Source organism: Saccostrea cucullata, unplaced genomic scaffold, assembly GCF_032062105.1.
Source record: "Saccostrea cucullata isolate Sc308-1 unplaced genomic scaffold, CSIRO_AGI_Scuc_v1 ctg6150, whole genome shotgun sequence".
NCBI lineage: Eukaryota > Metazoa > Mollusca > Bivalvia > Ostreida > Ostreidae > Saccostrea > Saccostrea cuccullata.
The window spans coordinates 136,542-152,355 of NW_026920153.1; the positions used below are offsets into that span (position 1 = coordinate 136,542).

Here is a 15,814-nt window from a genome sequence, read left to right on the forward strand (position 1 = left end):
CTCAATGAATTTTATTTCAAACCAAAGGGCAGATTACTCTATTGGCATGAAAATGCACAGAAACAGAAATATTTAAGGTGTACTGTACATTCCTAAATACATTTATATGCATAGAATTTAATACCATGTAATTTTGCAAGAAGCCTATAAAATGAATTAGAATTACTAGCTCTTATTTCTATATAGCCAAAATACAATTAAAAACTAAGGACTAACAGTTCAATTGGAAATTCCTCTTCTCTTGATTTAGTGTCTAAGGTCTAAGGAGCCATTACAGGATACATGTATTAAGATCTCACACAAAGCAAGGTATAGACCTTGCAGTATTTATATCAGAATCAGTTAGAAATACAGAATTGTGATACATGGAAGACAATCAATCATTGCTGAAAAGAAGAAAGAAAAACTAAATTTACTCTGCAATTTGTTCTCTTACTGCCATGTGAACATAACAGCATGTCCCTTGCATATTTGTACATAAACTGTAACTTGTGATAAATGTGTATTACATGTAATGATTTTTATATTATGTTCTAAACTGTGGTCATTGTCAAGATGGCTGTTCTTCAGAATTTGGAATTTGTGGAGATCCTAATGTGCCATCCTTTTCTAGCTTTTTTAAGTATTTCTTTTTTAAAGTCTTATTCCAGAGTCCATTTTCTATTTTGAACACTTTGCTGTCATGTTTGCAGGCTCCATGTTGAATTTGGAAATCACAAAGTGCTTCCAAAGGACGTGTCAGAATCTAAAAATATACATCAAAATAGCATCTAAACATCAAGTATTTAAATAATGTATTAAAGATTTAAAAATGCTTTGTTATTTATTCAAGTTGAACTTCAAAAAAAAAAAAAAACAGCAGCACAAATGCAAATTGAGAAAAGGCTCAATCCCAAGGGAGCTGACTCAGCTGAGCACTGGATGGCACTGTATTGGCCATCTCTAGGGGAGGTCAGAATTACTGCTACATCGCCAAAAGTTTCAACTCATCACCGCTACATTTTTTTCAAATTTTCGACTGATCATTACCACTAAATTTTTTTGGCCGAAAACTACTCATTACCGCTACATATTGAACCATCCGAAAACAACTCATTGCCGCTAAATATTGAACTTGCCGGGTATGATACGGAATATTAGTTCCATTCAACAGAATTTATTCAGTATGTAGTGAAGTACAATTTTGATTTGAAATCTAAACAGAAGAATGTTAAGACTGTGAGTTTTATCTATGGATAGTGCTTAATTTAATATTTAAAATTTTTAAAGTGTTTTATGTAATAGAAAAAAATAAAAATAAAAATAAGTTAAAAAAAAACCCATCCCTCTCAAAGTCCTAATTTCACCGTGGTGAGCAGGAGAAACAGGACTTAAACTTGACGTTTGTGTTGTACTTTAAATCAATCTGTACAGTTGATGGCTAATGAAAGAGGCAATATAGCGGTAATGTATACCTTTATATGTAGCGGTAATGTAACATTTTTTGTAGCAGTAATGAAAATTTCAAAAATATAGCGATAATGATATGCACCCATCTCTTGAACGGGTAGGATAAAAGCTCCTATTTTCAGTATTACATGTAGTTGTTACCAGATGACAGTTAGATTGAAAAATACAGCTCCATAATGCAAGGTGGCAGCATTTGTAAAATACCTCTGACCTGTGATTTTTTTTTTCCTGTAGAAAATTTTTGTGTTAACTTCTTTGTATTTTTACTCTTGACAAAAGAATTCTTGTTTCAAGAGTCAAGACTTAATTATTTAGGTCATATGGTAATTTTTCTGTGATTTGTCAGCACTAATAGGTGAGTAGAATTGTCTGAATAATGATTCAAAGGATACTCCACTGGATTAACTTATCTTACATGGAGAAAACCATGCACTAAAAACAAGATGTGTTTGTGAAACATTATGCGCCCGGCGGCAACAAAGTTCGAAAAAGCAATTTCTAGCATTTAGATCAGTCAAAAGGTCATTGACCTTGGTGTCATTTGAAAAAAACGTAATTAGTGGAGTATGCATACCACAAATGAAGTCTCTATCTCCTATGGTTCAAAAGTTATGGCAAAAGTTCAAAAAAGCTATTTTTAGCATAGTCAAAGGTGACAAGGTCATTGATCTTGGTGTCATTTGAAAGAGCTTAATTAGTGGAGTATGCATTCCAATTATTAAGTCTCTATCTCTCACGATTCAAAAGTTATGTCGAAGGTTCAAGATGACAACAGACAGACAGAGAGACTAACAGACAGACGTACAGGACAAAAACAATATACCCCCCGATCTATTAATCTGAGCGCATAATAAATATATGGAAAATTTATGGTAGACTTCTAAAAGACTGAAAATGTATTTAATTTGAACTTACATCCACAATATCTGGCTTTCTCTCCAAGGCTGCGAGTGCTATAGCTGTTGATTCTAATGTTGATAGTGACATGTCATTCGGTTGTGTACGAATCACAAACTTACTCTTACAGCTATGATTCAGTTTTATCTGTAATAAAAAAGTACTTAGATTACTTGAAAGCTAATCTGGAATACACACATATATCATTTTTGTTTTTAAAGTTGCATTATGAGTCAAAATCAATGTTTTTTAAGAGACATGTAATTGTATCTAAAAAGTAAAAACAAAAGATTTATGTGTAATATGAATAGGGTGAAGCTTTTACAACTCAACTGCACTGTAAAGGAAGAAAAGAACTGCAAAATTAAGTGCCAGCAAATCAAATGTTGTATTAATCAGGCAGTTTTTACTGTCAATGTCAACAATGTCAAGGTCATGTGTCTTTTATTTTTTGTGTAAAACTTGTAAACAACATTGAATTGGAGCAATCAAAAGCAAGGAATAAGTTCTGATCATGATTTTTAAAGATTATATCAAAATTCTTGGTCCCATCTTAGCCCCAATGTTTGGACAAACTTAGATCTACACAATGTATGAAAGCTATTGCTCAAGTGTCATTTTAAGATGACCCAATCAAATTTTCAACATTTTTTTTTTATTTTTTTCCCCTTCAAAATGGACAAGGACCAGCACTGAACAAATCTGAATTCCTTTCAACTAAGTTTTATGGCAAATTGGTTGAAATCGGCCAGGAGAAGAAAACAAGAATGTGAAAAGTTTGCAATGACAAAAACAGGCGACAGAAAATTTTGATCAGTAAATCTCAGTTAAGTCTTTAACTCAGGTGAGCCAAAGAAATAAATCAATGAATCCTAGGACTTCACCTTTTTTGGCCATGAGAACACCTCATTATGTAGGAACATGCCTTTGGCCTGCCCCCAAGTACCATCTAAGAGAACAAGGTTGTATGGCTGGCCATCTGGTGCTGGGGGGATAGTTTCAATGTCAGCGGCCTCAGAGTCAGGGAACAACAGGAGAGTGTTTGAACTCTTAAGAATTTCAGCTACCTTTGGGTGTCTGAAGTAAATATGTATCAACATTTACTAAACTTAAAAATTACAGTCATGTATGACTTATAAGACTGGAAAAATAATGAAATCTTAACCTATCAAACAGCGACTCAACAATAAATGCATTTCAAAGTGAGCTAGATGTTCTGAACTTAAAATGAAAGAGAGACTGATTTTTTTTTAAATAACTAAAATCATACAGAGAGCTGTAAGTCCCTCCATGTATAAGACATCAAAATAAAACATTAACACAATAGCAAAATCTAAATGTAAATATCTTCAATATAAAACAATTTTTAGTGAATTTACCCTAAATATTCTATAAGTTTACCTGCGAGGTGAGAATTTTTTTCCTTTGATGATTTGTACTTTTTCTGAGGGTAAACATTCACATAAAATTGGAACTGTGGCCAAGTTTCTGCTTTCCTAAAATAGGTAAAAAAGTTGTTCAATTATACGTACATTCAAAATTCAAACTTTTGGAAAAATTGTTTGCAACATGTTTCCTTCTAAAAGCTTATCATCTTCAACAAGTTTATCTTTTAAAAAAGAAAGGTGAGCTAGCGCCGTAGCAATTTTTAAACACAGAAAGGAGGATCCGTGATCAAGTGATTTATTCTGCTGAATTCTTTAATTTTTATCGAGGCTGGAGTGTGATAAAGTTATAATTGCTTGGTGAAGTGTATTTTATAGACACATACATGTAGGTAAAGAAACGAGGGGGGGGGGGTGTTGAGCAGCCATGTAGCATCAATTTTGAAAAGGGGGGGGGCAGCCAGAGAAAATTTTTTTTTTACTTACCTGAAAAAGTTGACAAGCAAAAAGAGAGAGAGAGAGAGAGAGAGAGAGAGAGAGAGAGAGAGAGAAGTTGTCCAAAGTCAAAAATCCTAATAATAGGTCAAGACCTATTGGTGTTTTGGTGCAACAGAACATTTATGACCTTTACTGGAGAGGGGGGAGACTCTATATAATACGGTGAAGATGCCAATTGAGGCATTGTATGAGCTGGTGTAAGAATAGAATTTCTTGGCAATGTAGCAAAGAAAATACAGGGGAGTTAAAAGGAATATAGAAAATAACTCAAAGTGTATGTTGTATAAAGAAATCCAGAGAGTCCCGAATGTGAAAATGTGAAGTAGCTTGGTCATTTGGGTAATCTTTATCAAGAACTGGTACAGTAAAACTCGGTTATAGCGAAGTCCTGGGGACCTGTGAATTTAATTCGCTACATCCGTAATTCGTTGTATCCGTATAACGAATTCGTATAAGTGTATTACTATACAGCGAATTTTCGAATACATGTTTTCCTCCAAGTATTACAATCTAATATGGTAGGGAAACAATTATTACAAATTCTACCACAGTTATTGTAAACATCAAAGGAAACCGCCGGACATTATTCTCCAATAAATCATGAACGTCATCAAAAAATTATCAGATCAGAAACACGTATCAAATCTTAACAATTCAAATGCATGTTTGGCTATAGAATGAAATACTTGTTTAGACCGCATTGATGCGTTGTTTTTTGCAGTATAAACACTGTAAATTGCATCAAGTTGCTGATGAATGTCAGTTTTTATAGCTAAGCGGGGCTATTCCACGGACCTCCCTACACATTAAACAACGTGATTTTAGCAGTAAACCAGGAACATGATTTTGTTTTTGTATATTCATTTTAACTGATCAATACATATTATGAACATATTTGTAATTTTAAATGGCTATTTTTAATGTAATGAAAGCTCAAATCGTCTGCATTCTATACACAGGTAAGCAAACAAATTTTACCTCTAGTGTTAAATGAAAAAGCATAATCGAGACATGGTGACCTAATTCGTTTCTCTATAGAGGAAACGATTATCCTTAATTTAGCGTTTGTACCATACATGGTAGCATAGAAATAAAGTCCTTGTTGTCGTGAATGATGCAGAATAACCTTCTCGGTCTCGAAATGTTGTTTGAAATATAAAAGCCTCGGCTAGCGCCTCAGCTTTTATCTTTCAAACAACATTTCTCGACCTCGGAGGTAATTCTGCAACATTCATGAAAACGCGGACTTTATTTCTTAAACATACCGTGACTTACTGAGGTTTTCCATTACAAATTGAATTTCATTTGCATATACTTTCTAAAAATAAAGTCAATTCAATATATCTACCTTTGAGATTTTTTAAAATTCATTATAAAAGATGTAAATATTATTATTTTTAACCTCTAAGGGACTCAAAATTAGTTTGCTATATCCATAAATTCGCTATATCCGAGTTCGTTATAAACGTAAAATTTTTACAAAGAATTGTTAAGAATTTTGCATGGGACCCCGAGAAACTTCGCTATATATGTAAATTCACTATACATGTGTTCGTACTAAACGAGTTTTACTGTAGGTTAAAAGCCATACACATTAGAATTTTTTTTATATAAATAATGGATTTATTCGTTTATTTTTAGTGTAAATTCTTGTTTCTGGAATTTGTAAGATTGGCTGAATTGACCAATCAGAAATTAGAGTCTATCTTTGGTTGTGCTTAGATTTAAAAAAAAAACACCCTTGCCTTTGTATAGAACAATCATATAATGACAAGGGCTTTTCCGTCAGAAAAAAAAACCCGGAAAATTTGAAGTATTACAAATATGTACTTATCTTTAAAGTGTAAGCTACACAATAAACAAACATAGTAATTTAATGCTACAACATGATACAACGAAATTGTTATCGTACGGTCTATCTATAGTAATTTTCAGTTTTCCCAGAATGCACGACCGTGAAGCCGAGCATGCGTATTCAAGGAATTTGGACTAACATACCTGTCAACTCTCCCGAATTTATCGGGAGTCTACCGATTTTTAACCATCCCTACCGACTGTCTACCGATTTTTTTTTAACTGCCGTTTCTACCGATTTTGAAAAAATCCAGATTTTTTTACCTACTTGGGTTCGCAAAATACCGACTAGTCAAAAATGGAGGTCATGCAGTGTAATCTGTTTATTGCCACTGATAACAGGTAATCAACAAGGTGTCAACTGTGCTAGCAGATGTAATTGCAGTTGTAATTGCTCCTTATTCTCATTAAAAGTGTATATTATCAAAGACAGAGATGCCAGATGTGAAAATTTTCACAGAACATGACGGTAAATAACGATATGGAAGTACTTGATACTTTGCTGCAAATAAGTTTACAAGTGCCTAAGACTAAACTATTTCTCCATAAACAATTCAGTGATCAGGAAAGATGTAGCTACAGTACTCTATTATTAATTTAACAAGGAGAGGGAAACAATTCCATGGAAGCTAATATAAATGAAGAGTCTGAAGATTTCCCCACAAATTTTGAGATTCAATGTCTTAGTAAATCCTGCATCAACATCAGCATATAACAGCCCCTGAAACTACAGAGCAACAAGACAGTGTCTTTAGAAGACTTCTTTAAATTTACAAAGCTAAACAGGGTAATGCATTTCTAAATTAAAATATAAAATTAGCACATTAGAACTAAAGTATTATATTTAAAAATTCTGATATATGTTATGAGATTAAAAGAAAAAAAAATACAGTGTCCATGTATTTCATTCATACTAGATTACACATTATTTTAAGAATATAAGCCTGAAGTTTTGACAATTATTTCAATTTCAGATCTTTAAATCCAGGACACAACTCATGTTCCTTAGACTTGGAGAGAAATATCCATTCATACATCTATTAAAAGCTGGAAACACAGACTTTCTGCAGTACCTCATTAATTTTTCTAATTGCCAAGTTAGACTACAACATTTGCCATGAATATTATATAAATGGTGCTCTTATGGACAGGCAGAATATATAGTGAACATAAATTTTTATAATTTCAAAATTAAATCATATTGTACAACTTTCTAAATAATGTATGAATAAGAAGTAAATTTTATGAATTAATGATAATGTTAATATTAATAATAAAGTTTTATCTTGTAAGTTGTTTATTTTTGTTCTATAAAACAGTGAAATGCGCGACTTTTTGTATTTGCAAAAGGTCGTCGCGCATTTTCTCCCCCGAAAAATTTTGGCAATGTTGACAGGTATGGACTAACGTAGTTGCTAGCGCTCAAGAGCGCTAGCAAAAACTTAAACACATAGTGATAATATCATTCAAAACGATAGTGCAACTAGACTCACAACATTTGATAGAGTTAGAAATTCATCTTTTCTCTTGCTGTATAGTTTTATTATGTCCATAAATTACTATAAAGATTCATGAACTAACCTCAAGAGGATGTTGTAGGATAAAGACATTGGTTTCTATAGACACTGGACTTTCTGGTAAATATGGACACAAACATACAGCCACTGGACGACTAGGAAAATAAAGAAATAAAATTAGATTAATTAGACTCTGTAAATAACTACATATACAAGTATATATAAAAAAAACATTGTTTTTGTGTTCTTAGCACACTAATAAATAATTGTTTAAAAAATGTATTGGCATTCAGGAATGGAAATTTCTTCCTGATCATTCCAATATGATAAAATTCATAAAACCTACTGAAGGTAAATCCAGGTTCAAAACAAAGAAAAATCCCATCATTTAAATGGCTAATTTCCCATTTTGTGACTATATTTAGTAAAGAAGTCCAATGTTTTGTGAAAAGCCCTGTCTGTATTTTAGTTTTTATTTATCGATACCATATTTAAAATGACATTTACTCTGGGCAATATAGGTAACTAATTACCAACATCTAGGGCATACTGGTCTTCTACTTATCAATGAATCTTTTTCGTTATTATCTTCATTTGCAAACGAATATAAGATGTCAAGGAATTCTGGTGATGTTTTTCCATCCTCCGACACTTTCAACATGATATTGTGAGCGAGTTCGATCGTCGACTATAGTCTATTACCGGAAGATGAGTTTCTTTCGTTTCTGATCAAACGTGCATTAGTCAAACCGTAGTTCCTGTCATGGCGGTGTGTAACAAATTTTTAACGTTTTTCAATATCATCCAAGGAAATCATGTCATTTACGCACAGGAATTTGCAAGGCTCCAAGCCAAGACTGTTAGTTTGGCCTTGATTCAGTCCAGAGATTCGGTGCCAAAAATAACCAGTTACATGCAGGATGTGTATCCAAACTTTGAAATTCCAGAAAACATAGACGATTTCTCTGCTCACTTCAGAATAAGTAGGAACTTATTTGAAATAGTCTTACAGGAGGTTTACCAGACTTTAAAGTTGGGAGGTACTGGAAGGTATGATCCAAAGGCTCGTGTATATAAAAAAAGTTGATTTTCCCCTGACTAGTACACTGTAGTATACATACTTATCTGACAACTGACAAGACTGAAGTGCTAGGGCAGAGAGTTGCTTTTATATACAGAACGAAATGCCTTTGAAACTGAATTATGATCTTGGAAAAATTACAGAAACAACTAACTTTCTTAACTTATCTAAAAGAACGAGTCACTAAACCTAATCCATCGGATGGTATGCATTGGACTAAGATGTTTGGATGAAATCTCCTGGGCAGATGCTAAACTAACCCTAATCAGTTGAATAATGTTCGTGGACTTACCCAAATCTCTCGGATGGATGCGAGACTAACCCTAATCAGTTGTGTTCTAGTTCAAGGACTAACCCTAATCTCTCAGGTGGGTGCAAGAGTGAAGAATAACCCTAATATTAGTTGAATAGTGTGCAAATTTAATCCATTTCAGTTGAGTGATGTAGTTGTTATAACATAGTCCAATTAGCGCAAGGATCTTGCAGAATTGGGGACTGGTTAAGTAAAGACCATTTTAAACCTACCCAATGTAGCTATTTTTACCTACTTTTTGTATTATCTGCATTTTGTGGCCAAAAGACCGAATGGCACAAAATGGTAAATAACATTTTTTTAAAAATACAGTAACACTAAATAAATGATATATAACTTTAAGACCAAATATTATTACTTCATGTATCGGCAATTTTACATTAGTTTCTACGCAAAATTTATAATATTCAAAGTAATCGTTTTTTTTGCCATATTTTTATTATATCCATCATCAGTATGACTGTATCAAGAAATTATGTGCTCACCATATTGCGCTATTCCTGCGTTTGGCCACAAAATGCAAGTAAAGCAGAAAGTAGGTAAAAATAGCTATTTTGGGTAGGTTAGATATAATATTAAATATACATAGGTAGAAATAGTCTTTCGGCTGGACCAGTGTTATACACCATAGAAGTTTTACAATTTTTTTTCTAACATGCAGTAAAGAAATGACGAAGTTGATCATCATTCAGATGTTAAAGTGGGTGCATGTTTTTATTTCAGATATGAAGCAATAACTCCAGATAGGCAACTTTTGTTGACTTTGTGGTACCTTGCCAACTTGTCATCAATGAGGGAAGTTGCTCACATCTTTGGACTTTCCAAGTCAACAGTCCATGAAACTATATTCAGGGTGATCAGTGCAATAATAGAGCATCTTAGTGTAAGGGTAAGTACCTTGAAAGATACTGTGGTTTCATCAATATTCGTTGAGCACCAATTTTTGAGGATTTCGTTGTTGAGCAGATCCACGAAATTCAATGTTCATTGAATTAAGAAATATGTTATTCATTTGCATAGGCAATGTCTTAGTCCACGAAATTACGTATCCTCTAAAATGTCTGTTTTACAAAATCCATGAAAATTGATGCCAACGAAAATTGATAAAACCACAGTACTATGAATTTTAGTGCAAATCGCATCTCACTTCAGTCTATAGTAATTTTATGAACATGTATTGATTGTTTATAGATATAAGGATGTGAAGTTTTTTATAGTATCTATTTCATCTCTTCATATACATTTGAAAATTAGAAGACATGCATGCACTTTATTCACTTTAAAGTAACTAGGAACGATACATTCATCTCATCACCTTTTCAGGTTATAGTTTGGCCTTCTGCGAACAGACAGCGGGACATTGCAAATGATGTACAGCAGGTGTGTAGACTACCTGGTATAATTGGGTTTCTTGATGGAACCCATGTACGTCTCTCTTCTGCTCTGAAAGGTGATCGGGATTATTACAACAGGAAGGGTTACCCATCATTACAACTACAGGTGAATACTTTTCAAAAAAAATTAAAATAATGATTAAATTAATTTCAATTATTGAAGGGTAATATTTAATAAAATTTCTCAGTTTATGAATGTATCTCCCAGTGTCTTTACCAGCATTTCAGTTTTAAATCTTGGTTTTAGGCTGTGGTTGACCATGAAATGAGATTCACAAACATATATACCGGGTGGCCAGGCTGCGTCCATGATGCTCGAGTCCTGCGCAATTCATCTTTATATAGAGCAGCCGAAGCAGGGGAATCTGTCCTTCAGGGTCACCATATTTTAGCGGACAGTGCTTATCCTCTTAGAAACTGGCTTATTGTTCCATTCAAAAATTTTGGTAACTTAAACCCGCAGCAAGTAAGATTTAATAAACGACTATCATTAGTGCGCCAAACTGTTGAGAGGGCATTTGGTCATATGAAAGGAAGATTTAGAAGGATCCAGGAAATTCCACTTCACAACATCGAAGAAATCTGCAATGTTATTCATGCTGTGTGCATTTTACACAACCTGTGCATAGATAATGCAGATAATATTGATGATTACATACATCGAGATCCAGATGACGACCCAAATCAAAATATGAACATCTATCAGAATGGACAGGAGGGCATAATCAGACGTTTACAGCTTGTGAACATTCCATAGTTTAAATTTCATAATCAGACTTTTACACCTTGTGAACATTCCATAGTTTAAATTTCATAATCAGACGTTTACACCTTGTGAACATTGCAAAGTTCAAATTTCATAATCAGACGTTTACACCTTTTGAACATTCCACAGTTCAAATTTCATAATCAGACGTTTATACCTTGTGAACATTCCATAGTTTAAATTTCATAATAAGACGTTTACAGCTTGTGAACATTCCACAGTTAAAATTTCATAATCAGATGCTTATTTCATTTTAAATTTCATTTACACTGCAACTACAGATGTGTATATATATGTTGCATTTGTATGCTCTGATGACATGGTCAGTTTAATATTATTTATATTCATGAGTAACCTGTATTAACACATATTCTGTGCTTTTTTCCAACAGTGGAGTTTTTAATTATAACCGGAGAAAAAGATCAGGAAATGGTTTTTTTAATTTTTTCAACACAATTTAAACAATGAAGTGTGCTGATCTGTGTATAGAAGTAAACTTTCCAGATGTTCTTTTTCTTCTCAGGGGGTTATTATTTGACCAATAACCATACTTATGAACCATGAAATAAATGTATTTAACACAGGTGTTGAAAGTCTTCAAGATAATCAATACAAATGCTGGTTTAAAAACTTAATTTCTTCAATATTATACACACATCTACATTTGGATTTGCAATGGAGCATATGTATCAGCATAATCTTTAACAACCTCTTTCATGTTCAAGTTCATACATTTGTTTTTATTTTTTAATCAACTATGGCTGTCTTTTACCGTGTAGTGAAAAAACTGCAGACATAATCGCCATTATTATGCATTTTGGTACCACAGTTAAACCTTGTTATCTAGAACTCAATGGGACCGAAAAAATAGAGATATCTGAAGATTCAAGATATCAATGGTAAAATACTAAAAGAGATTACAGGGTTTTGACTTCCAAATCACTTTGAAATATCCATGCCATTTGAGATATCTGTGTTCGAGATACTGAAGTTCAACTGTATATACAAGTACTCACATATATACATGTATATTAGTCAAGTACCGAGATGTTGTCATTATCAAGTCATCACAGTTTTGAATCATTTTCCTGAAATTATTAAAATATTAGCTTGCCAAAAAATGTATTGTACCAACGTTTGTAGTATACCAAATGAATAAATAAATACTAAAATAAATGAATCATTTTAAATACTGTGAAAACCAAGGGGTCCTTTTTTACTGTAAACTCTGAAGCTTCATGGCTTAAGCCAAAATATGTCACAAGATGCTAGCTGAAGTGAGGATTTTTAACAGACGAACAAACCAATATTTTTTTACCCTCCTTTTATACATTCTGGAACAAAAGTAAAACAAAAATTTTAACTTATTTATTTGTGTTTAGAAACTTGTTCCTCAAGACACATGTCAATACAATAAAAAAAAAATTAACATTGAAGACATTCACTGTCTATTCCAAATTTAAATAAAAGTATTTATACATTTAATAGCATATAATTCACATACCTCCTCCTGAGAGAAGGATTAAAATGGAAAACTTTGGCCAAATGAGAAAATTAATGTTAAATGTCAGACATAGGTACAATGATACCCATAATTACCTTGTTATTTGACAAGAAAATAAAGAAAAAAATTGTCATAATAGTTATTAACATTTGAATTTGATATATCCATTAGATTTTGCTTCATCGTTTGTCATGTTTTGACATTTTGTACTCAATTTCTCTTTCATATAAATCTAACATTCGGTCCATACGTTGCATTTGTTCCCCGTGGAATTCTTGAATTTTTTCTTGGAATTGTGTGTGTTGATTTTTCAGAACATCCATCAACTCTTGGGATTTTCTCTTCACAGGTCTTTGAATTCTTTCCTTCCCTTTTTCAGAACATTTTTTTTCTTCATTGATGCATTTTGAATTTTCACCTTCTTTCAGTGTATCAACTATGAAAGAAGGTTTTGTGCTGGCCTTTGTGCCAAACATGACATCGAATGCCTCCTTCTGTCTGAAATGTTTCCTTTCTGTGCCTGTCCCACTGTCTCTTACCTCTTTCCATCTCTTCTTTAAACTATTATATTTATTAGCAGCCTGGGTTGGTGTTATACATGTATGACATTTTAATTGTCTATTTATTTCACTGCTTATGTCCATCCACAACTGGTTGTGATTTTTGGATTTTAAGAATTTGTTGTGCATTTCATGATCATGCCTTAGAGAAACAAGCATATCCTCTTCGTTTTCTTTCCAAGTGTGGACAGAGGACTGAGAGGTACCTTCAGGCTCCTGTGACGTTGATGTGCTACATGTAGTCTGACTACTAGTGATGGCCATGGATGGAGAAGTGTTGCGACACTGTATTGACTGTAATACTCTTCTTTGTGAGGGCAAGGAGGTATCCTGCTCTGAACAGAAGGCATCAGATGAGGTAGTCGATTGCTTTGGTACTGTACTTAAATTTCTTAGTGACAAAGAATTAGTCTGGGAAGAGGTAGTCATGGAGGGTTGACTTGATGATTTACTTTGTACACTATTCAACAAACTTTTGGTAATCATGTCTTTAACTGATGGATCTGCAACAAAAATCATATAGAAAATTAAGTATTCAAGTTCATTTACTACTTAACCTACTATACAATCTAAGCAGCAGTTGCTAAATATTCTATTTAAGATGCACTTAATTATTGAGAATTTTCACTATGTTCACAATGACGTCATATTTATAGTTGACAGTGCATCCTTGAGGAATATTAATGAATGAAAGAAACATTGATTACATGTATGGAGAACTTTGGATCAGAAAATGAAAAATTGGGTTGAGTTCCAAGGCCCTACGATAGAACACATTACTGTAAATCACTTTAGTTCTGAGAACTTTATTTTTGTGTAATTACACAGGAAAATTTGCTCGCAAAAAGATAATTCTCACATACATGTAATTAGTATTCCTAAAGATCATACAGATCAGTAACCAGTTCACGATTTGAGAATATTGTCTAGTGAATATCTTTTTAATGAAAATAAGGTGTCAAATAAATTAAGTGATCTAGAGTAAAATTTTAGTGATTTAGAAGGGGCTTTGTAGTTTAGTTCCCTCTGTCTCTTTTTAATACCTAGAATTTTAAAAATACTTCCTTGTAATATAATCTATTAGTCATATATCTGTTTGAAATGTATGAGACATGAATATTTAGAAAGAAATCACAGACCCCGATAAACAATTAAACCCCCAAAAATATAAAAGAATTAATATTTATTCTTTTGCTGAGATCTTCAATTACAAGGTATATACAGTCCAACCTCATTATCTCGAACTTGAAGGGACTGAGAAAAACCTTCAAGATATCCAAGGATTTGAGATACATGTATCCAAGGTAAAATACTCAAGGAATAAGTAGTTGGGACTTTAAAATTACTTCGACAATTCCATGGTTTTTGAAATATCTGAAGAGAGATACCTAAGTTCAACTGTCCATGTATGGTTATAGGTAATTAAAGTTGAACTTCGGTATTTCAAACAGAGATATCTCAAATACCATGGATATGTCAAAGTGACTGTATATGTAATGTATGGGCACTATATGATAGTTAAGAACAATGCCATTGTTTGTGGTATTTATCACCACATAATGCACATTATGACACGCAACTTCTATCTGTATTTACCTGTTTGTTTTGACTGCAGAATATTTACAACACAATGCACATTAACAATTGATTTCATCTGCAAAATGACAAAATGTTTATAAAGCTTTTAAAATCATACAAATCCAAGCAAGTGTCTCATGCCCTGTTCACACGGAGAGTTTAATTCGAATTAAACCTGTTTGCTTTGAATTTAATGCGAATTAGTTTAATTCGAATTAGTTTACTGTGCATTAAATTACTTCGCATTAGCTCCATGTGAACGCTAAGTGAAGCTAATTCGAATTAAAGTTTGACACATGCGTAAGGCCAGAATTAAGTCACAGGACACGTGTTGGTGGTTATATATAGGTATTTGTGCTATATTTGGTTCAAAAATTGAGGGAAAGTATGTTAATCACTAAAATCAATGAATACCTGTAGCCACTACATGATGTATCAAAGGATTGATTGACGTCATACAAATGCAAAATGACTGATTGTAGAAGAAAAAAAAATGTTTCGCATAAAGCTTAATTAATTTTAATGCATTAGTTTACAAACTTCGCATTAATTTAATGCAAGTGTGAACAGGGCATCATTTGTCCTTATTTTCTTACAGTTTTAACCAAAAAGAAAGAAAGACATATACTCTAGACTATACTTTAGCTATCAGGTGGTTGTAACATAAAGGGTATTTTATCTTTTACCATGTTTAAGAAGAGCTAAAAGTACAATTTTAAAATTTAAACACTAGAAGCTTGCTAAGATATTGCCATCTTAACAAAACTTAGGTCAGTACATGTGACTTAATTAAGTATGTCTTTTTATACACAAATTTTGAACACTAAATGACATTAAAGTTAAATTTCAATGTTAAAACATTCCTCTAAATAAGGATATGGAAATACACTGTCTGTATTACAAGTTTGTGTGTAGTAAATCTGACAACTATGTCCATTAAACAAATATACAAAAAGATACTATGTAAAAATAAAAAGCTTTACTTCACCTCCGACATTTTTGGCAGCCATTAAAACTG

The 15,814-nt window shown here is 32.8% G+C and overlaps 3 protein-coding genes across 3 annotated transcripts; 1 reads left to right on the forward strand and 2 right to left on the reverse strand.

Moving 5' to 3' along the window:
• On the reverse strand, positions 1-8,278 carry LOC134244195 (tRNA-uridine aminocarboxypropyltransferase 2-like). The gene is made up of 6 exons (XM_062726469.1): positions 8,134-8,278; positions 7,665-7,755; positions 3,748-3,842; positions 3,231-3,423; positions 2,365-2,493; positions 1-745 (listed from the first exon to the last, which is right to left on the reverse strand). The coding sequence occupies exons 1-6, from the start codon at positions 8,259-8,261 to the stop codon at positions 551-553; spliced, it is 831 nt and encodes a 276-aa protein (XP_062582453.1). The 5' UTR covers positions 8,262-8,278; the 3' UTR covers positions 1-550.
• Positions 8,270-11,663, forward strand: LOC134244176 (uncharacterized). Its single transcript, XM_062726446.1, has 4 exons — positions 8,270-8,650; positions 9,718-9,883; positions 10,318-10,494; positions 10,636-11,663. The coding sequence occupies exons 1-4, from the start codon at positions 8,364-8,366 to the stop codon at positions 11,143-11,145; spliced, it is 1,140 nt and encodes a 379-aa protein (XP_062582430.1). The 5' UTR covers positions 8,270-8,363; the 3' UTR covers positions 11,146-11,663.
• Positions 11,664-12,506: 843 nt separating this feature from the next.
• Positions 12,507-14,840, reverse strand: LOC134244186 (uncharacterized). The gene is made up of 2 exons (XM_062726458.1): positions 14,815-14,840; positions 12,507-13,721 (listed from the first exon to the last, which is right to left on the reverse strand). The coding sequence occupies exon 2, from the start codon at positions 13,702-13,704 to the stop codon at positions 12,838-12,840; it is 867 nt and encodes a 288-aa protein (XP_062582442.1). The 5' UTR covers positions 13,705-13,721; positions 14,815-14,840; the 3' UTR covers positions 12,507-12,837.
• Positions 14,841-15,814: the final 974 nt, after the last annotated feature.